The sequence below is a fragment of the Branchiostoma floridae genome, chromosome 2 (assembly GCF_000003815.2).
Source record: "Branchiostoma floridae strain S238N-H82 chromosome 2, Bfl_VNyyK, whole genome shotgun sequence".
Lineage (NCBI taxonomy): Eukaryota > Metazoa > Chordata > Leptocardii > Amphioxiformes > Branchiostomatidae > Branchiostoma > Branchiostoma floridae.
Window position 1 is genome coordinate 6,288,161 of NC_049980.1, and position 25,302 is coordinate 6,313,462.

At 41.0% G+C, this 25,302-nt stretch overlaps 1 protein-coding gene across 3 annotated transcripts in view; it reads left to right on the forward strand.

The window, feature by feature from the left end:
* The window catches only part of LOC118410195 (nucleolar protein 4-like), a 75,729-nt gene extending 50,958 nt beyond the window's left edge, over window positions 1–24,771 (forward strand). Inside the window, exons 4-10 of one of the 3 annotated variants that reach the window (XM_035811743.1) lie at window positions 6,139–6,292; window positions 13,157–13,485; window positions 16,669–16,854; window positions 18,099–18,302; window positions 18,879–19,031; window positions 19,952–20,087; window positions 21,242–24,771. In XM_035811743.1, coding sequence (XP_035667636.1) covers window positions 6,139–6,292; window positions 13,157–13,485; window positions 16,669–16,854; window positions 18,099–18,302; window positions 18,879–19,031; window positions 19,952–20,087; window positions 21,242–21,402 — 1,323 coding nt within the window. In that variant the 3' untranslated portion in view covers window positions 21,403–24,771. Of the gene's footprint in view, window positions 1–6,138; window positions 6,293–13,153; window positions 13,486–16,668; window positions 16,855–18,098; window positions 18,303–18,878; window positions 19,032–19,951; window positions 20,088–21,241 lie in introns of all 3 variants that reach the window. The other 2 variants (XM_035811742.1, XM_035811744.1) reach the window with 2 other exon arrangements.
* Window positions 24,772–25,302: the final 531 nt, after the last annotated feature.

Genomic DNA, 25,302 nt, shown 5'->3' on the forward strand with positions numbered 1-25,302 from the left:
AGCATAACAGTGCATTGTTGTGTCTGTCTCAAAAGGCAATTCTTGTCGTAAAACTCAACTTAACATATACACGGCCTTCAAGTAAGTCAGGTTATCAACTAGAATGATATCATAGTGTGTTTTTCTTTCTTGCTCCAGGCAGATATCCAAGATACGAACAGATTTGAAAGTAAACCTAACGAGGGTTAAGTTTTGCGTGGCCGAGAGAAGTCACGTTGAAGATTAGCCATGTTTGAAGTTTCCAGACTCAAAGAGACTAGTTCGGCGGTCCTCCCATTGAGATGCCCGTAGCCCAGACACTTACTCAACAATTCGATTTGAACCGTCTGCAGCTGTTGGTGCCACCTGGATAGACCGAATCTGACTGTCCATCACAATTAGCAGTGTAACCAATGAGAGAACGGCAATTATGTGACTGGCCAATGAGAGAACTTTCGGGCTTTTACTTTGCTTTTCTATGTTTTGAGGGAGGTGGACGGGGCTATTGGATCAACATATTGAAATTGGTGCTGCAAAATGAGTTTTTAAAGACCGACTATTGGGGTAATTTGTATGTAAAACTATTTTATTTACTTAAAAAATCAGGCTTCTTTCGGGCTACCTATGAAGTCCTGTGTAATACTTATCGTTGATTGGCCAATGTGTGTTCTCAAGAATGACATTTTTTTGTTGATAGACAGTTCGCTTGACAGTTCTTCCATGAAATTGCGTGTACTTTGCAACTTTCTATGCCATTTTTCAATATCCCAACGATCTTCTCCTAATCTACCCTGTACTGAAAAGTTTTATACAAAGAGACATTTTGGTAAATGGGTTTTTCTCAACCTTCGAGTGCCATTGCATAACAAACAATGCATAAATCCGGTACATTGGATACACTGTAGTACACTGTCTTCACTATACCACTGTGTAAACGTTTTATTCCTTGAAGCATTTTTTTCAATGGACCCATCCGTTCCGTGGGTAGGAGTTTGGAAAGCGTTTTAAAGTACCTTTTAGGGCTTTGAAATGCTTGATTAAGAGTTTGGAAAACTGTTGAGTTGTGAAAGTGGAAAAATGGTGAAAAAGTGCATTTCTCATTACTGTCCTAAAATCACTGAAACAAGACCTCGTAAAAGCACTTACCAAAAGTTCGTTGTCAAGACTTTTCCTCTCTTAAAATTCAAAAGGGTCTACTTGATGAATATTGATAGCAGCGCAGGGGTTCTGGTGGAACAAGTTACAGAAGTAAATAGACCCTCTATTTGGTCCCGACTAGTTTTCTCCTGTAGCCATCCGCACGCAAGACCCAACAACTCACATCTGTCCTTGATCAAACCTTTTCTGTAAGATGGGTTGAACAAAATCACACTTCTATGCCCCTTATAGGAATTGGCTCCTGTACTTTTAACCAATTTTAGCCAAAATGGGAAAGCTTAGACCGATTTTTCTTTCCTCTAACAAAAAAAATGTCTCCATACATGGGTCAAAATGTAAAAGAAAAACAAGACTTTGAGACTTTAAAAGACGGGTTTTCAATGTATTTGAAGCGCTGATTTCGAAGAGTCGTGTTGGCGCCCGTGACACGTGAGGTATACACTCGTGGCAGATTTCTCTTGCAGATGCAATCGCTGACGCACTTCCAGACGCGCGAGGATCTCCACTCTTACTATAGGCTGCGGGTCAAGTACACCAGTCATAACACGTGACGAACATTGATTCCGGGGTCTTACCCAATAAAGATTGCCGTACTCGAAGCTTAGACCGCATTTTCTCTCTCACTATATTACTAGGAGTCTTCCTCAACTTACTTTCAGATGACTACATATAGTTCAATTAAGACCAGTTTCTCCCAGATCACTGCATTGTCACTGGCGAAAGATGGTGAATGCCATCTGAAACACCTGACTGTTTCCAAAATCATATCCAGTTGCTTTTAGGCGTATCTTATTACCTGGATGTCTAACGTTCATCGACGTGACTATATATATATATATATATAGCCCATCCGCAAGGACATGAATCATTTTGAAATTTGATTTATTATTTTAATTGCCCTCATCGGTATAATCAGGATGACGAATCGTGGACGACGAATCATCGTTCCTTATCGCCCACGCGCTTTCTTTGACTATAGTCAAACCCGATTCTCTGATTGGCTGATAGCGTGTCAGAGGCCACGCCCACAAAAGTAGAAACCTCAGCCCGTTCATGCTACTGTCAAATTTCCAAACCGGTGCCCGGTCGGGCATTTTTCGAGAACTAAACGTATAATATGACAACAAAGCACACAGAAAGTATAAAAGATAAATAGTCACATCAGCAAAATGTGTACATATTCATTGACAAACACTTTAAGTTCTCGTTTCTGTAAATACTGTAAATGCAGAAACTTTCGCGGTGGTTTAATGTTCGCGGTCTTCGCGGCGGCCGCTTTACCGCGAATTTAAAACCACCGCGAACATTTTTCCATAGCAGTAAAAGACTGCAGTGCATAGTGCTACAGCGAACTTAAAACCACCTTGACAAGTCCTTTTTCCCGCTACCGCGAAATTAAATCCCCGCGAACTTAAATGCATTTACAGTATCCCGGCCGGGCCCCGGTTTGGGAGTATGAGCATTAACAGAGCCTACCCAGGAGGGCATTGACCCCGCCGGCCGCGCAACCGTCAGATGATCCCACTCCGCGGTAAACAACACTGCAGCTGACGTGGTCCAAAATGTCACGCACCCCGTGCAAAAGGTTACCGGACTATAGATAAATTCGCCAGGACCACTTAGAATGAATTAGCTACCCGTGGGGTACCGTTGGCTCCAAGTAGTTTCTTTCTAGGCGGCGGCATCTAGCTCCCTCTGGCCTGACATTAGAGAATCTTGGCCTCCAACAGGCCTTCCTATCCTACGGGGTTACGGGTATAACATTAGTAGAATTCGGCAGAAAATCAGGAAATTGGCCAGGGAAGTCAGTCCAAGCTAAGGTAGATGTTCCCTCTTCGGTACTATATCTCCTGTGGTAGCAAATAAATTATAAAACTCCCCTAGCAAATATAAAACTCCCCTAACAAATTATTATCCCAACATGTATAACAGCCACCGTAGTCAGTCTGGTGGACTCTAGCTAATATAGCTAAAATCGCAAGTCGAGTATCTATAGCAAGCGCATACCTCCAGAATTACGCACCAAAAAAAAAAGAACCACCGCCAAATACGCTCAAAACACCGCAAAAATACTGCTAGATCTTTTTAACGGATTTCAGTCCTGTGACTTTTCTAACCTTGTACCAGAGCAAACGGGAGGTGGTGGTAGACAGTACGCACGCGACTGACTCTGGGTGAACCACACCTCCAGATAAACGTACAAAAACACATCCAAATACGCTCAAAAAACTGCAAAAAATACTGCTACATCTTCTTGTAATTACGTTTTAACAGATTTCAGTGACTTTTCTAACCTTGTACCAGCAGTGCAAACGTGAGGCGATAGACAATGCGCACGCGACCGGCACTGCGTGAACCGTTGAAGGTTACCGGTATTAACAAGCGCACACCTCAAGAATTACGTAAAAAAAAACGCCAAATATGCTCAGAACACCGCAAAAGCACTGCTACATCTTCTTGTGATTACGTTTTAACGAATTTCAGTGACTTTTCTAACCTTCTACCAGTGTAAACGGGAGGCGATAGACAATACGCACGCGACTGGCACTGCGTGAACCGTTGAAGGTTACCGGTGTATTAACAAGCGCACACCTCCAAATAAACGTACAAAATCAAAATACGCTCAAAATACCGCAAAAATACTGCTACATATTCTTGTGATTACGTTTTAACGGATTTCAGTGACTTTTTTTAACCTTGTACCAGTGCAAACGGGAGGCGATAGGCAACACGCACACGACTGGCACTGCGTGAACCGTGGCAGGTTACCGGTATTACGCGCCGTAATCCCACCCCTGTAGCGGTAATGTACAGGGGGCGTGCGGGGTCCCATGGGTGGGTTTACCGTCTGGATGAACGCGGATTGTCGGCTATGGGCTGTGTTCGTTCCCACGGGGAGTTGAGGAAAACCATGGGTTCGCATCGGGGACAGACGAACGTTATCTGGACATTGTCTTTTTTGACGTTTTGGGCGTCATCCAGACGATAGTTCTGTGCATTAACTTGGAGTCATTACGAATCTTATTCAGCACTGTTGATGAAAACAAACACGGCTCACATCTGCATAAAGAGACACTAAAATTCGTCCAAAGTTGCGGGTAGGCCGAAGTTATGGGACCATCCGTTACATGTACTAAAATTGGTTCAATTTCCGCGAGAGATTGCAACCAGTACGAGACTACCGAAAGACCAAAGATTTGACAGATTTCTGAAAAAATTTCATAGATATAAAGAGCTTTTTTTGCGTTTTGTGTGTTTTGCAGCATGCATGATGTTCTAATTATGAAGTCACAAGGGGTGTAACGTGTTTCAAATCCAATTTCGGTCGCTGTACGTCGCTAGTAGAAAGGGAGCTTTGCTGTACTGTGCTTTGTAAGCACCGCGCTATTCCTCTTCTGAATTTGCTCTAAACTTAAAAAAAAAATGTAAAATGTCTGTGAAGATGCGAATGAGAAGGAAAAAATCATTGGCAACATACGAAAAAAATGGTAAAATGCATAAGGAAATCTGCTTTTTATTACTTTTTCGGGCTTGAAAAAAATCGGCCGTAGAACTAGCCTCATTTGCATACCCTCTCTGAGCGATGGCGTTTATTTCTAAGGCGAGCGCTGATTGGCGATTTCAAGCACATGGACCTGAGGTTCTTATTCATGGAGATCGTTTTTGCCAGCTCAAAGGCCCCTTAGGTCCGTCCATTCTGCACCGCTGACTAAGGCAGTTGTTATGGCCAATTAACCCATGTTTTAAACCCTTTTCTATGACAGGTCGTTTGTTATAATGTGACAGAAGGAGGAACTACAGGCCTTAGGGACACCTGTCGCATCCTGTGTAACTTGCTAATTACCTCCATGAAAAATGGAGGTATTGTTTTTGGTGTGTCTGTCTGCTTGCATTGTTGTTTGCTTGTTTTGTTGTTTGTGTTTTAAGATATTTGTACTCAGCATAAATCAAGAATGGTTGGATGGATTGTAATGATATTTGGCGTTTGGTGGGTAAATCTTAGAAAGACAATGGTCAAGTTTTAGTCCCCTGATGTGTGACTTTGGTACTGCAGCAGAATTTCCAGTTTTGCATAATTTTGACGTTATTTCAAGCCCATGAATCCACATTATCTTCCTACCACAGTTTACAATTTTGATATTCTCTTAAAATGTATAGATTTTAGGGCCAGTTCACATTTGTGCTTATAACTCAAGTCCAAAAAAGTTGCGCATTACAATTTTTTGGGGTTTAGGTAAAGTTTGTGGGGAAGCAAGTTGTTTTGAACTTTAATCCTTCATTGTGTAGCCAGGTCTTTGAACCAAAAAAAGTGACTTTTTGGCTGCAAACTTTACCCAAGAGCTTTACCTTACTAGAAAAAGTCACTACTGAACTCATATGGACATGCATATATGCAGAAATGTAAACTGGCCTTAACTTGAGTCTTTTTCACATACACTCTCTTGGACGATATATACCTGTACCTGTTGATAATGACATTAACCTCCTACTGTAGTGGCCTGCGTGGCTCAAGGGCCATAGAAATGGAGATGGGCACTGCACCTACACACTGGAAGTTGTGGAAAGGGAAGAGATGTCAATCTACCCTACCCAAAGACAGTGAAAACTGTTGTGTATGTCCTTGGTGCTGAAGGGTTTTCAGTGTGTCTGGTAAAATCTCAGGGTACACGGCATGCTACCAGTAGCAAGACATGAGTCTTTCTCATGTACACTTTCTTGGCTTATATACAACTCAACTTCACCTTTATCCGTGGGGTAACCTATATCCGTTGTTTAAAAAAAAAGAGTATATAGGGATAATAAGTTGACGGACTGTTGCTCTAAATTGCAATGTAAATGCATTTTCAAAATATTGCAGTTTAAAACCACCGTCGGTCGCTCCCTAAATACCGTGTTCTTGAAAACAACGGATATAGGTTATCCCATGAATTAAAGTTAACTAGCGTTAACTGTACCTGTTGATACTTGGCATTCACCACTGTTCACCCTGCCCACCCCCAGGATGCAACGTCGGTCTCCAGCGCAGACACAGACAACAGTGACAGCAACGCCGGCTCAGGGGACCTGGATGTCACCTCTCCTAACGAACAGGAGGCAGACAAGACATCCCAGCAGCCCAACGGCGTCCCCGCCAAGGAGGGCAAGTCAGAAAATGGTGAGTGCATTTCAGTTTCGGATTCTCCAGTCGATTTTACGACAGATGAGGAGGCAAACAGGCACTTGCCGGTGGGTTTGGCAGCCTGTTTGCCTGACCTACACATGACTTTTTTTTTTAAGGAGGGGTTTTTGTGAAGGAGGGGTGTGCAATTCCTTCTCCACCCTCTCGTCTACTGGCGCACTAAGTCTTGCAGGGACAAGAGCTGCATTTCAGATACGGCACAGCTATAGACAGGAACATCAGGAGTTGTTGATTTGATCATACTTATCTGTGGAGGCATCAATTTTTCTCCAGTTCCCAGAAAAAATAGTTTTAACATACTGTAAAATTACATGTACTAAGCAGCTGCATAATGAGTAGATATCATCAGTCACTGCATTCTGCATCTATAGATCTCGTATATGCTGTAGATTACTAGAAGTGTTGGAAATTGTAAACTATAATGTGGTAGAATGTCAAATCCAAAATCAAAGAAGAAAGATATGAAAGCCCAAAAATATTCGTAGAATATAATTGAGCATTGTTTGGTAACATGTAATATAAGACCCTATGTGTTCAGTCATTTGTTGAATCTTCCTGACCACTTAGAATTTTATCGGTTTCCAGAGGATGTCATCCATATAATGAAATAAACATGGCTTTTGAGTTAACGTTAAATAAGGATTAGGTATGGGTTAGGATTGACAGGATCATGAGGTTTTATGCACAAGATCATCAAAGGCTGTAACTAAGGAATGTTGAGGAACATCCTGTCAATAGTGCAAATAAATCCTTATTGACAGCAGGAACATCCTGTCAATAGCCTCAGTTTTATTTATGTTTAATAATGCTTATAGCACAGACTTCATTATATCAAAAGATAGCTGAGATGTCCCCAGTCACCAGTTCAAATTGTTGCATGTGACATAATTCCTGACATCATGTATAAAATATAATAACGGCCACATTAATTTGAATATTACACCAATATTTCCTTAGAATAGTCTAAGTAGGCAAATCCCTATCCCACAGGGGAAAAACACCATTGTCATAATTTATCACTGCATTACACATGTCAAAAGGCCTTCTAAGGCCTTAAGCAAAAATTATTGCTCTGTTCCCGATTGTAGTCCTGAAAAAAAACTTGCCCACACTCAAGGAGAGACGTGAACTCGCTGCAATTAAGCTACTCAAGCAAATGATGAACCCGGATCACCCGCTACATGACATGGTCCCTCCGGTCAGGTCAGAGGTCACTGGGAGGTCACTTCGAAGCTCATGTAGTATCTCGGTCCCAAAAGCAAGGACCTCCAGACTGCGCAACTCATTCCTACACCATACAATCAGACTGTACAACAAATCAATGACTGGTGCCTAAGTGTTTTATTTGTCTATGTACTGTGTATGTCATGCGTACTGTACATGTTGTCTAGTCGTTGTAAGTATTTCCTCTGAGTCACATTGTAAAGATCAACGGCATTCAGAGATGCTTCTGCTTAGAATTAATCTCTGTAAGGTTGATTTTAATGAATAAAGAGAAAGAAAGGTATGTAAGGAATCAACTTTCTGTCCTATAGATTTAATCCAAGGTGAGCCAACACACTTTAACCCAAATGTAAAACTGAAATGCATCTAAACGTTGGTATGATGATTTCCCAACATTTCAATTGTACATGTACAAGCACTCTATTGCAAATGAAATGACAGAAAGACATGTTGAAAGATGATTCTGTTTTTATCACGTTATAAGATAGCACTGGTCAAAAATTCTATATCTCTTTCCTTCGGTTGACCCCAAAAGAAATGCTAGGCTGTCTGTGCCTTGCGCTAGGGTCAGTTAAGTACTGTAAATGCAGAAATGTTCGCGGTGGTTTAATGTTTGCAGTTTTTGCAGTGCCAGCTTCACCGCAAACTTAACAACCACCACAAACATTATTTCCATGGCAGACTACAGTGCATGGTGCTACCCTAAACTTAAAACCACCGCAAACAGTCCTTGTATACCCGCTACCGCAAAATTAGATCCCCGCAAACTTAAATGCATTTACAGTAACCGGAAACAGGCCATTGCTTCCCTAGGCCTAAGGTAAGGTAAAGTGCGCGTGTCCTCTACCTGACCCCTAGTGGAGTGACACACTATCGACCTATGAACATCCTGTAAAACATGCCGGGATCAGCGAAACAAATGGCCCCTGATGAGCGGGGAGGGCCCTACGGTTATGCATGGGATTCAGAAGCTGTATATATATAATACCTGAGGAGAAGACGAATGGTTTGTGTCGGATGGCACGGTACGACATCATTCATTTGCAAAACGTAGAGCCTGTCTGGGTTGAAGTCTCTGGAGAGCTTTTACGAGGGGTGTTCAAGAAGTAATGTCCCTGACCCACTTCCAGTTGTCTGATCTAGATGAAATTTTGCATATGTAATGATTCATATCTCTATGGGTTATGTTGCAAAAAACAGCTCTGAACTAATTTTGGTTTTTGATTTAAAGGTGTTTGAACTGAGTCAGGTGTGAAATGGACACGGTGTGAAATGGAGCCAGTTGAGTGTCGCGCAGTGATCCGGTTTTTGTATTTGAAAGGACGCATACCAAATGAGACTTTTGATGAAATAAAAGAAACTTATGGTGATGATTCTCCATCATATGACCTTGTAAAACGCTGGCATTGTGAATTCAAACATGGCCGGAAGTCTGTGGAAACAGCTCCCAGACCTGGTCGTCCCTCTTCTGCCATTGATGAGGCATCTGTTGGAGGACCAACCTGGGGTGTCCTACAAAAACGGTGTCCAGAGCTGCATCAAACGATGGTAGAAATGCATAACTCTGGGTGATTCCTATGAAGAGAAAGACTAATAACTGCACCAAGTTTCATTAATCTCCTCCTTTGGGAAATGGGCCAGGGGCATTACTTCTTGAACGCCCCTCGTATTTGCAATGTGTTGGAATAGAATGATTACAGTTCCATCCACATACAAAGGGAATTTTGAATTTCAAATCTCCTTATGTTAAATACAACTTGGTGCAAACACCTGCAACAAATGCAAAAGTCATATTCTATAATGCAACTAAAGCTTAGGGTATACAAAAGGTATGTGCACCACACAGTAAAACATTAATTTTCTATGGAAAAATTATGTCTCCATTCATTTGGGGCAGCCCTTAAAATAATTGTTTCATACATGTGTAACGCTAGTTCACCTTAATCCGTGGGGTAACCTAGATTCGTTGTTTTTAAAAAATATGGGTATTTAGAGATTTCCGGTCAACCACGAGGGTTTCAAATGTTAACATTTTCAAGATATTGCAATGTGAAACTACATCCCAACGACTTAACGATCTCCAAATACCCTGTTTTTTATATACAACGGATATAGGTTACCCTACGGATAAAGGTGAACTAACGTTACATTTGTATATTCATATCAGAGCTGTCTCTAGCTTTAAAATTTTCCTCGTCAAACCAGGCATTATTTTGGCACTGACGCTGTTGATCTTCATTTTTGAAGCTGTCAATTTAAGCTTAAGAAAATATATCTTCAACATCTTCATGCCACAGAGATTTTGTTTGGGGGACAAGGTGAAATTTTTGTTCATTCCAACAAGAAAATTTTAATTTCTGTCCTTGGACGAAGACTAGAGACAGCCCTGGAAATCAACAGCCTTCTCAGAGTGACACCACTAAAGGAAAATTTATGAACCTGTTCCTGCAGCCAGACATAAATAGCCTACTTACAGGCATTAGCTCAGCATTTGAGGGGACAGGAGTTAGCCTTAATGTGAGACTATATTGTTTGCAGAGAATACCTTGGGTGAATTTGGTAGTTAATCACGCAGATAAAAGGCCGTTTTTGTTGCACATTGCCACAGGGTGTTGATTACATGACCGTATGTTGCCAATGCAATTCACCCTACAAAATGGCTGTTGCGGCAATATGTTTTGTGTACATGTAAAAGTGAAAATGGTTAACCTTTGATATTCCAAGGGGAGATTCACAGAAAAGGCCTTGAAAATGAGAAACATATCCTGTATCATAGAATATACATTCAAGAGCTTGATATCTCCAGATCTACTTTAGGCCCTGGTAATGTGTTCTATGGTCCAGGTGGGGCATCATGGTTCTAAGACTTTTTATGCAATTTAGACAAGTCCCAAGTTACTTAGTCCAAAGAATGTCAAACTTAGCGAACTGGTCACAAGCAGTAGGAGAGTGTTAATTTTCTGACCCTTGCAAGTCCCTAGCATATTTCTATGGCAACTGTTGCCAAGCAAATGATACTTCCATAGCAACAATAAAGCCTGTAGTTTAACACAGTCATTTAAAGGATGTTTAATTCATTAATTCATGAAGCAGTTGTTGTAACATCAACTCACATAATACCCCCAGATGCATAATACCACCATGTGCACGTGATGAGAAAAAAAAAAACAATTTAAAGTGATTTGAACAGAATGTGACAATGCAGTATCAGTAATGCTGGGTTTTATATACATGTACAATTTAGATATTTAACGCTTACTGAGTTCACCATTATCCGTAGGGTAACCTATATCCGTTGTGTATAAAATAGGGTATCTCGGGATCGTTAAGTTGACGGAAGGTAGTTTCACATTGCAATATCTTGAATATGTTGACATTTGAAACCCACGTTGCTGACCTGAAATCTCCAAATACCCAGCTTTTTAAAACAACGAATCTAGGTTACCCCACGGATAAAGGTGATCAAGTACATTGTAGCGTTAGGTGTTCAGGACAATCTTAAGAGGGCCTCTACAACAATGTATTTGATGTTGCAGTATTATGGCACAAAGTGTAATTATGACAGTTGATGTTACACATATTTCACAATAACAGTAGTATTAAAAGGTATAGAGAGAAATGTAAACAATCACATTGAGCCCACATGTGGGTTAAACCATTGATTAATGTAGGGAAGGACAGGTTGGGAGAGACAGTTATCAATCACTGTGGTGATTAGCACAATTTCCTGGTGATGAGACACATATTCACATCCCAGGAGTGCTGGAAAGGAGACAACTGGCCACAAAATGACCCTAAAGCTGTCAGCGCTACAAGAATATATTTCGTGCAATAAATATTTCAGAACTACATGTACATGTACCTCCCCGTAAAGCATTTCCAAACTCCTCAATGCTCTCAGGGCCCTGCGGCTTACAGTGCATTTGTGTCGATCATAACAGAAGCCTTCATGACAGAATTTCAGTGAATCATGTCAAAGCATATCGACATGGCACAGATCATTTAGTGTGGCAAAATGTAATTTCAATTGTGCAATGTTCGTGGTTTGGTCTTCTATACACCATGTTGTTTGGATGCCAGTGAAGCACTCATCTGGGTTTGTTTGCACTTAAATCACAATCCTGTAGGGTTAAGTAATTCTAAATCATGACTACAGGTTTAATAGTCCTGGGCACGCATGAGGTCTTTTTGTTGCACAACAGGCACTTGTTTACACTGTTACAGCCATGCAGGTAGCTCAAACAAGGACACAAGACTTGAGAATTTACAGACATGCTTTCTCTGTTAAGCATTTCTGAGAAAGACTCTGGAAGTTGAACACACAGAAATGCCAGTGAGCTAACCTCCTTATGTAGTGGCCCAAGGGATATAGAAATGGAGATGGTCACTGCCCCTATACACTGAAAATCGTGGAAAGGGAAGAGACATCATCAATCTGCTGACACCACCCTCACACTCAGGGTTGACAATTGCGGCAAAGCCTAACGATATCACCACTGACAACTCAGCCACAGAATTCGGGTATTAGGGGTGCCTTGCTTATGAATATTAATGAGCTTGCCTGATTTGTCGCAGGCCAATCAGCAACCGGATTGCAAGTTTCGAACAAACAGCGTACGCATGGTATGGCGCGGCATGCACAAAGATCTGTTTATCTTTGCGAGACGGTAATTTTTTTTTTTCATATGCTAGGTCGGTAAACGTTGATGCCGTGGTTACTTATACCCACAGAACCGACAACTGTTAAATTTCAGGCACCTGATAAAGACGTCTGGACGCTGAAAGTACTGTGAAACGTTATGCCGGTACTGTTATCTTGCTCTTGAATATTAATGAGTCGCCTTATATGGCGCCTTTCCGAGCTCTCCGATGGGCTGACAGTTGGTTAGAAGCCACGCCCATAATAACCGAATTCTGTGGCTGAGTTGTCAGGGGTCGTTAGGCTTTGCCGCGATTGTCAACCCTGAGTGTGAGGGTGGCTGACACAAAGAGAGTGAAAACCTTTGTTGTTGTGCATGTCCATGGTGCTGAAGAGCTTTCCGTTTGAGTGTCCAGTAGAATCTCAGGGAACACAGCATGCTACTTTTAACTTCCCTGCAGTAGTTTATTGTGAGCCACCATTCAACATCGTAAAAAGGTGCCCCTTTGGTGAACCCATCCCACATGTACAAAAGCAATGGGGGGTAAAATGGAGGGAGTCGTTTAATACCACAGATAGCATCACATTGCATAGGGATGACTCATATAACTGTGGATGAGCTGCTATTAAGACAGGAAATCTTGATTGCGATCATAAGCCCCACCTCCTGGATTGAAGCTGCCTAAAACAAGCCAGTTCGTGATTCTAAGTGCACATGCATTGTGGGTAATAGGTCAAAGGTCAAAAGTCTTCATCTTGTGAACAGTTGTACAACTGTAGCTATGCATTTACAGGATACAAATACAGATTGCTACACAGTTATTGTCCTGGGTCATATTTGATACATTTCCAAAAGTATTTTGTTTGACGTATTACCCATGAGGTATCTCACAGAGCATGTGTTGTCAAACCCTGAAGAATTTCGAATTGGTTTGTGAAGTTTTCTTACCCGACAAATTTGTTGTTTCCAACAGAAGATTCAGGATCAGATGACAGCAGTGGAACGCCTGCGAGTCCCACTCCTCCAACCAACAAGCCAATAGGGAAGGGCGTAACAGAAACAGCTGCCAGCAAGCAGCCAATAGCCAGCCAGGACAGCAAGAATGACGACAGCATGGAACCAATCAACTTGAGCGACAAGTCACCAAAGTCAGCGGAGTCGCGGAGTGTCCTGTCAGAAGGGCTGACAGGTCGGAGGTTGGAGGTGGAAGGTCAGAAAGGTCATCGACCTGACCTCAGTGCCCATGGCCACACCTACTCCCTCTTTGCATGCCTGAAAGCAGCAGATCAGGAGCCAAAAAGAAACGTGAGTCTCTTACATAGCCTTACAGAATTATATGTTGTATGGCACGTCTGACACCTCTGTGAAAATTCAAGCGTCTCAGACGGCGAAACGCCGTTTGCGACAACCGTCCAAGGCGTCTTAAATTATTGGGACGCTTTGGACGGTTACGGCGGCGGACGGCATGGGACGGGCTTTTGAACGCCCGACGAAACGTCCAAGACGGTCCGAACGGCATAACAAACGCTTGGACGCGTCTAGATTGGCACTTTAGACGCGTCCGGTCGGACGTTCGGGACGTCCGAGACGGCGTCTGAAAGCGGGCAGCCGGACGCTCCCGCGCTCCGTCGGGCGGGCCCCCCGCTGGGAACAGACGTCTCTGCGGACGGACCAGACGCCGATTGCGACGGACGTAAATGACGTAATCCAGGCTGCTGGGACGGATCGGACGCCGATTGCGACGGGCATAAACGGCGTAATCCAGGCCGCTGGTACGGGCGGTAGCCTCCACCACGCCTTCCCACGGGGGGTACAGATCGTAAAATTCGACAGAAAATGGAATGAAAGGCCAAGAGGCAGTCATCGCTATATTATTAAAGGTTAATATCTGGGCCAAACTCCTAGCAAAATATTTTTTCTTCAAGACACAGTTTTAGTTAGTCAGGCAGTACAGTAGAAACTCATAACGGGCCGGTGCATTTAATTTGGAACGTGTGCAGACGGCTGTCCGGACGCCGTTTCTGACGGCGTCCGGTCACGGCTATGATTTTATGGCCTCTAGGGATAAGCGTTCCCACATACCAAACAAACAAATATTCAGCCAGGCAGTGAATTGTAGAAGACCACCCACCACCGGGCCGTCAGGTTTAGCTAAAATCAAACACAACTTGAACAAATTTCTTCGTAAATTGTTTACACGTACTCCGCGGCGTTTAATCAACTTTGCTACATGTACGAAATTCAATCCGGCCTTCAATCGTGTCCGCGGCTTTTTGTGCCGCCGTGCCGACACGTTGCATCAGAATGGACGAGCCCACATAACATCAAGGGTAAATACAGGACGTTTGAAATTTTCTATCGTAAATTTTAATTGCACCAGTATTTGCTAAAGACTGGATATATAAATGTGAAATAACGTTAAATTTTCTACAAAGTTCATAAGTCATTTTTTTTTAATTTCGAGGTAGCGAAATAAAGTCTTCCGTTTCATAAGTTCCTAACCCCAAGTAGTTGGAAGAGCCGACTAAGATTTTGATTGGCACCGGCAAAATCGGTAGGTGCTATCTCATTATCTGTTGTCTAAATCTACATTTTAACAGCATTATCATTCTTAATAGAAACAACAGATATTTTTGACAAGTATTCTACAACGTGTTCATAATTCTTTTTATTTTGTGGCATCAAAACAAGATCCTAAATTTTATCATTTCTTCGCGTATGTGGGGAGGGCACCCGTAACAACAAGTCGTCTGTAAACTTTGCAACAGATGAATGTACAAAAAATGAAAATAAAATGCGAAGTATTCACTTACCGGCGCCTGCAAAGTATCGACAATCAGCTAACGGAAGAACCGCTGCTTCTTTTGACGTCTGTCACATCTGTGATTTCTGCTGTCCAAGGTTTGCTGCTTCTAGTAAGTAGTATAATTTTTCCCCCTTGTCGGCGCACGACAAATAATTTTTGTACATTCTTTTTAGTATAAATAACGGATACAGTCATCGCCGTAAACCCAATCTCAGCACAATGTCGTACAAACATCAGCTGCTACGTCTAGACGTGAAGTCCTTGGTCCAAAAGTGCGCAAAATTTAACAAACGGACATGAAATCCACAGAAATAGTCACCTTCTGAACATAAGTCCTGCAACCGCCGGAGTGTTCAACGGTCTGAAATTCGAATTCACCCGCTGAAATTGGCGCATGTGCAGAAGTTAAAACGTCATGTTTCCCGTGGGGATCATAAGAAAAGACGCAGCCGTCTGCCGGCGTCGGGTGACTAAGTATTTTATAGCCCCATCAGTGGCCGTCTCCGACGGCAATGGAAGGTCTTTCAGCCGTTCGGGCGTTCACCATAAAAACTGACAGAACGGCACGGACGCTCACGATGTGTCCGCGGCCGTTTCGGACGGCAATGAACGCGTCCAGAACGTCTGAAACGCGCTCGGACGCCATTGGACGCTTGTAGACGCCGTCCGGGCAGTTTCGGACGCTTGGAATGTAATAATGCATACACATTTAGACTCCAAGTAATTCTTCCATTCTCCTACGCAGAGGGACCACAGTCGTATCAAAACGCCTTGTGTTTACCTCTGCTATCTTGTGCACTCAGACCAGTTAGGGACCGCCCTACTTATAAATATTAATGAGCTTGCCCTTATATGGGCAGTCAGCCGTTGGGGATCGGGGGCCCGGGCGTAGGAGGATGGAGCCATGTAATACGTAACATGATTGGCTGATAGCTTCCCAGCGGCCTTTGCGAGACAGCTTGCGACAACAAAAAGCCCAAGAAAAGCCTATTCTCTGATTGGTTGACAGCTGGTTTGTGGCGACAATCATAATAACCACTGATAGGGCATGAGATAGCAGGGCCCCATAGGCTAATGCCGTTGGGGACCGGGCGTTAGGAGGATGAATTCTTCTAGCACTTGAGTTGCTTGTCTCAATCAATATTTCGTGACAAAGTCAACAACTGGACACTGTTGAACCTTTGTTTGACCTGGAACTGTAATTTGTTATCAGGCATGTCGTTACAATAAACTTCATTGCAGTCTCTGATGCTTGGTCTTCATTGCACCAGAATTTTGTGCATTACATATGGTATCTTTACTGACAAAACTTGGAAACTACAGATGAGATATCATCCTTTTATATGCAAACTTAACCTTGCATGTGCTAACGAGGATATATTCTGCTGACGTGCTACATGTATGTTGTACTAACATGGTTGTCAAATGCTTCTGTCTTTCAATTGGTAAAGTTGTAATTATCATTGATGCATGCAAGTTTTTAGACACTTTGAATGAAACTTCCTGTCTATAGTGACCACCTGTCCACATAGACCAGATTTTATCATTCCCCATGTGGTCTTCTTGGACAGTGTTTAACTGTTTGCGATATGAATCCTATCCACCTGTAGTGTGCACAACCACCACCTGTGTTTTGGGCCCAACTGTTTACTTGTATGTGTCTGAATCTGGCACCTCTGCAGGCGTCCCATGCATATGACCGAACTCACTACCCTGAATTGACTGCACAGTTAGAGGCACCCATCATCCCAGAGGACCTGTCTATCAGCCGCCCCGAGTCGCGGGATGATGACGACGATGATGACAATGATGACAACGACAAGATAAATGACCAAGATGTGGACCCAGAGAGACTGAAGGCCTTCAATGTAAGTATCCTACCTTCCAAGTTTGATTTGCATACTAAACTTCAATCCTGACTGTCAATCACAATTAGAAGCTCAACCAATGGTAGCATGACAATTAGCAATTTTACTGACTGCATATGGCATGATTTTATTTTGCATTTTCTACATTTTGGGTGGCGCTATTGGATTGGCCTATTGTTTCAATCATTATATAAGCTATCTACCTACCAAAAGTCTTCAATTACTCTCCTTCAAAGTCTCAAACTCTCAAACAAAAATGGCTCCTGCAGTTTAAAAAAAACTGTGCCCTGTTGTGTTGGTGTTTGAAGCCACGTTTTGCCGTCCCATGTATACAATGAAATAATGCAGTGAACTCATTCCCCCAAGGCCTTTTGCAACAAAAATGTACTATAAGCATTTTAGGGTCCCCCCATGCGTGGTGCTTTTGGGCAGGTCTGACTGTATGTGACTGTACTTTACACTGGTCCTGTCCTTAGTGCTGAAAACAACTGTAAAACAACTGAAGGCTCAAGTACTTGCCATAATCATATAAACAAATGAGCCAAAGTGCATAACAAAAACACGGGCCATGAAATATATATAATATAGATGAAAAAAGATAAAAATTTGTAGACACTATATAATTTCAGTCATTTAGATTACTTTTTATGTACTAGTCAGCAGGTCTAGCCCTTTTTAAGTAAGGTTAGCGCACTTTTATCTGCACGATAACCTATATCTGCTCTTTTTAACCAGTGGGTCCCCAGCTATAGGGATATCAAGATGATGGACAGTGTTTTGAGGCTGAAATTGTTGACAATTTTTGCAACATTTTGAAAATATTGCAGGTTGAAACCACTGTCCATGGACTAGATATCCCTAAATCTATATCATTATCGAAATCAATATACACAATATATTTTTAGCTTACCACACAGATAGATTTAAGGTGAACTGGCATTCCATATCATGGAGATAGAAATCAATATGCTCCTTTACACTAGAAAAAGTTCCTCTTTTAGTTTGAAGACAATGTACTGTAAATGCAGAAACTTTCGTGGTGGTTTTATGTTCGCGGTTTTCATGGTGGCAGCTTCATCGCGGACTTAAAATCACCACGAACATTTTTCCATGGCAGTAAGAGACTACGGTGCATGGTTCTACCGCGAACTTAAAACCACCGCGAAAAGTTCCTTTTCCTGCAACTGTGAAATTAAATCCCCACGAACTTAAATGCATTTACAGTATTTCCTGTATGTTTGTAGATGTTTGTCCGTCTCTTCGTGGATGAGAATCTGGACCGGATGGTGCCCATCTCCAAGCAACCGAAGGAGAAGATCCAAGCCATCATCGAGTCCTGCAACCGACAGTTCCCCGAGTTTAACGAGCGAGCCCGCAAGCGAATCCGAACGTACCTTAAGTCCTGCAGAAGAATGAAGCGCAACAAGGACTCCAATGGGGTGGAAACTGTAAGGAATCATATCATTGGTTTATTTGAGAAGAAATACAAAGTGTCCAGTAGTACCAACCAATTAGTGTTGACATAACAACAAGTTAAAATCACATAGTAGAACAAAGAAGTTGTAGGAGTTGAAATAGCATATTTGTTAAATACTTTGTTGTATACATATTAACATCAAAATCATTTTGTGTTAGACATAATTTGTTTGGGTGAACATCATATGTTGTGAGTACAGCATAATATGTAAGGAAGTTATGTTTTTATATTGTTAATCAGTATTGGTGTTAAATAACTTTTTTGTAGCCATCTGCCAGAATTGCAAGATTGTACAGTTGGTGGTACAGAAGCGCCACCTAGTAATTTACAACAGTACTGTAGCATTGTCACTCAATCAGCCTATAATAGGGTAACAAGATGGTGATCGAAAGATGTCAGAATTCCAAGATGGTGGCCTCCATCGATACAGACGAGTTTAAAACAAGTTTTGCTATTGCAAAGCTGTGCTAAAAAGTGTATATTTTTTTATGTTAAACTGGTAATGAAAAAAACAACTTGCTTTTACATTGTTTTTCTTTTCCCCCAGTTGAGACCCACCCCTCCCCACCTTACATCCGCCATGGCTGAGAGCATCCTGGCAGCAGCCTGCGAGAGCGAAGCCAAGAGACAACAGGACCAACTCAAGGCCTTACACCAAGACGAGCCTCAAACAAAACGCATGAAAACTGACCATCATCGGGTGGGTGTCAACTATCCAACTACCGTAAATGCATTTAACGCTAGTTCACCTTTATACTTTATTCGTTGTGTTTACCCAAACGGTATTAAGGGATATCAAGTCAACGGACGGTGGTTTCAAGTTGTAATACGTTCGAACTATTGTAGTTTGAAACTATCGTCCGTTAACTTGATATCCCCAAATACCCATTTTTAAAATCAAGTTGGATATAGGTTACCCCGCGGATAAAGGTGAATTAGCATTAAGTTTGCGGGGATTTACTTTTGCGGTAATGGGAAAATGGAGTGTTCGCGGTGGTTTTAAGTTTGTGGCAGCGCCATTGACTGCAGTCTCATACTATGATAGAAAAATGTTAGTGGTGGTTTTAATGTTCGCAGTAAAGTAGTCACCGCAACAACCGCGAACATAAAACCACCATGAACATTTCTACATTTACAATATTACATTTTTATAATGCTACAACATGATGTAGAATAACACATCTCCAATTATCAGCTACTGATATTAATCATGGCTGCTTTGAATTCTTGTACAAATTACTCTGATTTTTAAAAGTGTTATTCAAAGTTCTTTTGTCTTGCATTATGTAATGTACATTGAATATGAATTTGGGTGCAGATGCATCAATGCTTGTCATCAAATGATGCAATTTGGGCGATGTTGACTTTGATCTGTAATGCTTCGGAACTGGTATGTCATTGAAAAATATTGGAATGCAAGAAGTGAATAAGTCGATGAAGGTTGGACATCCAGGTAACAAGATATGCCAAATAATTTAGTTACTCTAAGACAAGCAACTGGATATGATTTTGAAAAAAATCCAGTTGCTTGAGTATCTATCATTTGGCGTGAATTTACGTCATATCATACTAAATTAATGAAGAGAATCATTATTATATTGATTGCTGAATTCCTTTCAGGATGAGCCACCAGTGCTGGACTGCCACTCCGAACTTCTGCCTTACAACTCCACCTCCTACCCAAATGGAACGTCCCGCCTTGGCCTGCACAGCTATCCCAACTCACAGAGCTACCACCAGTCAACAGTCACAAATGGTGAGGGGTCTATTGAAAGTGCAAAAAGGAACGAAAAGAAACGAAAAGGAATGGAAAGGAATGAAAAGAGCGAAAAGGAACAAAAAGGAAATTACCGAAAGCGTGAAAAGGAACAAAAAGGAGCAAACGTTCCTTTTCGCTCCTTTTTGCACTTTTGGTACGTTTCTTTTCATTCCTTTTGCTCCTTTTCGCTCCTTTCCGTTCCTTTTTTCACTTTCGGTACACCGATGGTGAGGACAGTTTCCACACTTAAGTGACAATTAAGGTTCCGTCCTGGCTAAATTGGAAGGCTAAAGTAATGAATTGAGAAAAAATTGAGTCATATCAAATACTGATAGCTGCATGGGCATAAAAGAATTCTAAATAATATATGATTTGTCAGGCCACGCATATGATTGTCATTAAGTTTTACTGGCCCAAATTTCTTTTTTTTTCTATGAGAAAATACAGCACTTTGGTACATACCACTGTAATTAAATCAAGTTTGGAATACATGTATTAACTTTCATGGTGGTTGATCATATTTCTGTTGTTTCTGCATCAATTTCAATGTATATATTTCAATAGAAAGCTTGTGTTATTTCCTTTCCAATGGTCTCAAACTCATCATCATTGTTATAGAACTTAGACGAGTATCATTGTATTAATTGACTTGTTACTGTTGCCTTACAATTGTACCATGTACAAATGTTGTGCAATAAAGTTCATTCATTCATTCATTGTTAACTCATGGAACAAGCACCAGGCCTGCTTATGTGAGTGGGTCACACACAAAAATTTGCCCATCAAATTTGTAAAATTGCTATAATCATAAGACAGCTTGAAATTACCATATAGCATGGAATACAAACAAACAAAACCATAACTCCTTATTAGAATCAGGCTAGGTGGAGGCTAGTACTGTAAATGCAGAAATGTTTGCGGTGGATTAATGTTCACGGTTTTCGCTGTGACGACTTCACCGTGAACTTAAAACCACCGCAAACATTTTTCTATTATGGTATTAGACTGCATTCTATGGTGTTACCGCGAAATTAAAACCAATGCAAAAAGTCCTTTTCCCTGCTACCGCAACAATTAAATCCCTGCAAACTTAAATGCTTTTACAGTATTCTGACATTTTAATGATATCTGTCATATTTCTTTGACTACAGGTCCAACTGATCTTAGTTTAAAGAAGAGTCCATCCAAGAGCACCTTGAACCCCAATGAAGTGGCAGCCATCAAGCAGCTGATTGCCGGCTACCGAGAGTCGGCGGCGTTCCTCTACCGTTCCGCGGACGAACTGGAGCAGCTACTCCTGCAGCAGAGCTAAGGTGGCGTAACGTGCCGGTATTGTTGGGCCGTCCTGTGTGCAATGTGGCAGTGCCTGTCTGGCATTAACAGACGAGGAGTTTGCAGTTGACAATGTAGGGTGTCCGTTGTGCAATCACTTAGGTCCTGTTTTTACAACAGGGAGAGAGAGATTGAAATTGTTTACGTTGGTGTCTTCACCAAGATAGATACGTGTCTTGGGCAGGGAGGGAAAAAATGGAAAAGAATGGCTTGAAACCAATTGTATGTACGGCAAATCATGCCCGACATTTACAATTATGGTGCCACCAAATATGGCCTCTGGACGAGATTGCATTACTCGAACTTGAGAGAACTTGAACTTGAGAAAACATCACCATCAAAGTGACTTTGACTTTGGAATGTCTACCGACGTAGGGCTTGGATAGCACTTTTTTTCACTGCTATCCCTTGTACAAGCCCTCACGACAAAAAAGGTCTGACGATTGTGCCTCCACAAATTGAGAGAGAAACTTAGTATGTAATGTTCTATAATAGAGCATTAGAGTACCTTCAAGGGTATAGGTGTATATGTTGTTGAGACATGTTATATAGGGAGAGAAATACAGAATATGTCTATGAGTACTTATTGAGGGAAAACTTTGTGGCACCTCCTTTTTTGAAGAATCTTCACACTTTGATAGCTGCAAATTCCAACCGCATTGTTGGTTTAGTTTGGTAACCAAGGAATGGGGAAAACTAGATATGAGTCTGTCATAGGCAAAGCAGCAAGAGTTTCTTAGATGGTATATTGTTGATACCTGTATCAGAAGAGAGATGTGGTGGTTTGCAGATATGCTTTTGTAGATATGGTCTGAGCTCATAAATTTATTGATATAAAGTATATGAAGCTGCACTTGGCCAAAATGTCTAGTGAAAATGGACGGTTTTGTAGATAATCATCCAAAGATTGTGTTCAGCAGATGTGTAATATTCTATTTTACATGAAAAATGCTGCCTCTACATTAATATTGTTGACAAATATATATGAGATGTCGTCTCAGATGATTTAAGGACACCTTATCTAATATTTATTTGCTTATTTATTTATTTCTTGTTGAGTACAAAATGTGAGATATATATTATATATGAGCGTAAAAGGTTAGTTGAGAGTTGAAGTTTATTGTTTGAGTTATTGAAACGTCATTCCATATTTGAGACTCAAAGTCCAAGTATTTGTGAGTAAAGTTTTGTACAGCAAAATGTTGTATAAGTTGAGTTCAGCATATATTAGATACTAGTTTAAAATGCCATCAGAAAGCAGGTTTTGCCAAATAAGACATTCAAGCACTTAGAACATTTGTGACCATTCCTTAAACTTAAAGTTTGTACTTCCAAGCCACGTGCACGTGTGAGCCAGTTAATCTTATCTAATGTCTTCAAACAATGTCAAAACAAAAAGGATGGACATGGACATTGTCATTTTTCATTAATTTATTACTTAACCCACTTCCAACAATGATATCTTTAATCTAGGAATCAAACATGGCATGAAATGTTTGGGATTTCTGTATTAGGAAAAAAGCTAATGCTAGTTCACCTTTATTTGCAGGGTAGCCAATATCCATTGTTTTTAAAAACAGTATTTGGGGATATCAAGTCAATGGACAGTGTTTTCAAACAACATTGCGATATTTTAAAAATATTTCAGTTTGAAACCATTGTTTGTCGACTTGATATCTCTATAGATACCGTTTTCAAAAACAACGGATATAGGTTACCCCACAGGTAAAGGTGAACAAGCGATGGGTGCTGCAAGAAAAATTTTGAATTGAATCTATCTGCCTATTGCAGCTGTTTGTATTAGCAACTTTTTGATCATATGACATTGTGTACCTTATTTTGCTTGATCCTGAACTTGAAAAGGCAAGCTTTGTACTTTTTAAGGGACCAAATGACCATTGGCTTCTACCAGCAGTAACCACCTATAGTTATGGATTCTAATAGATACAAAATGCATCTCATGATCCACCTTTGAAACCATGCTGTATGTGACACAGACAATGCAGTCTTAGTTCAATTCAAACGTAGGTAAATTCTGTACCAGCTTGCACAGAGGGGCATCTGTTTGGTTTCTTTTGATGATTGTGCCACAAACCATTTCAAAATTTTATCATCTGCAACAAAATTTTTTTTCATCTTTTTTTTCATACATTTTTGATGGAACACACAGAAAGGCACATGCAGCCTGTTAAATCTTATTTCAAGCCACACTGAAAAGTTCTGTTTTCCATCTGTACATACACATGTTTAAGAGAAGGCGTTCTAGCACCGTGGACAGGTACCACATGGAATGTACTACTTGTGAGAACTGCATTGGCAATCGCAAGTCACATTCTTACCATGTATCCACTAGAATCAAATAGATGCCTAAAATGCTGTTTGACCATGAGTTCACTTCTCAGTTTACAAATATGATGTTTTCGTAGTTCAAATGACCTTTGAACATCAAGACTTAGTGTTTCACTACATTTTCACCTTTTGCTTCTCTGAGTATGCTTTGAAGTAAAAATGGTCAAGAGCAATGGTCAGTTACATGTACTTAATTGACAGTAAAACGGGTGGAGGTTCATTCCATAATAGCTCTACATTTAGCCTTTCAAGTAAAGGATTTTATTCAATACTTTCCAAACTGGTGTGTATGTAAGCAGTTTACAAAGAAAGTACAGTCGCAAGTCTAGCCAATGACTTTTGCATTGTCAAATAGATACAAATGAAATTGACACAAGAATCTGCTGTTTCAAGATATAATCTGTAATCTTATTTTCTACCATTGGTATGAAAAGATCCGTGTGTACATCTGATTCAGTGTTTACTGGCTATAATCCTGTCCAAAACAAATCTTGTACTTTGACAAAAATTGTACTTAAACGCCATGGTGTCATTCAGGCTGACTAGTTAGTGAGAAGCATACACATTTATAGGCGAGGGCTTCTGGTATTTCTTCCATTATACATATCATAGACTTATCTAGAACTATTGCTTGAGACAAAACAATGGGTAAAGTGCTTAAGCACTAAAAGTAAAGACAATTATGATTTACAGATGGTAACACACTTGAAAACATGTACTGATGTTCCATGAATGTTCAAACCTTGCAAAGATAGTAGCTTGGCTGGCATTTCGGAAAAGACTGAATGGAAGCGTTATTTTGGTGCATTCCAGGAACTTTATTTTGCATTTACCCTTAATGGGTACATTCCAGAAACTTTGTTGTGTATTTAGCTTTATGGTGTATTTCATTCAGGTGTCAAAGAAAGCTGTACAATCATTACATTGTGGTAAGCTTCATGTCATTTTGATGTTTTGAAAGGAAGATGGCATATTAAAGAAGAGAAGACAAGATGCTGCACTTTTTGCTCATTTCCCTTGTGTGTCACAGTGCGTGTGTGTATGTGTGTGTGTGTGTGTGTCGGAAGTTTGATAGGTGTTTTACATAATGCTACAGTGCTAGATAGATATCATCCAAATGATAACACAATTTGCTTAGCCAATTAGCAAATGCCATAATGAAAGTGACGTTGATAGAAACTGATGAGTCGGATGTAACGTTAAAGAGAGTATATGTTTATCCAGGTGAATTGTGATGAATAATTCCTTACTTGGCGACATGGCAGTGGGGACCTCTAGCTATTAGAGTAATTACTGCAGGTCGATCACACCACTGCTGCAGTACTTTCATTGATAACTAGGGGACGTTTTTATCCATGTAATTGAAGCTGATAGACAAACGGAGACAAAACAACGGAAGATGCAAAAATGTAGAATCTGATGTAGATATCTATACAACCTAGCTATGAGAGAAAGAGTGTATGTGTGCATGAGAGAGAGAAGAAGAGCGAGTGTTCGTGTGCGTGTATGTGTGCGTGAGTGAGAGAGTTGT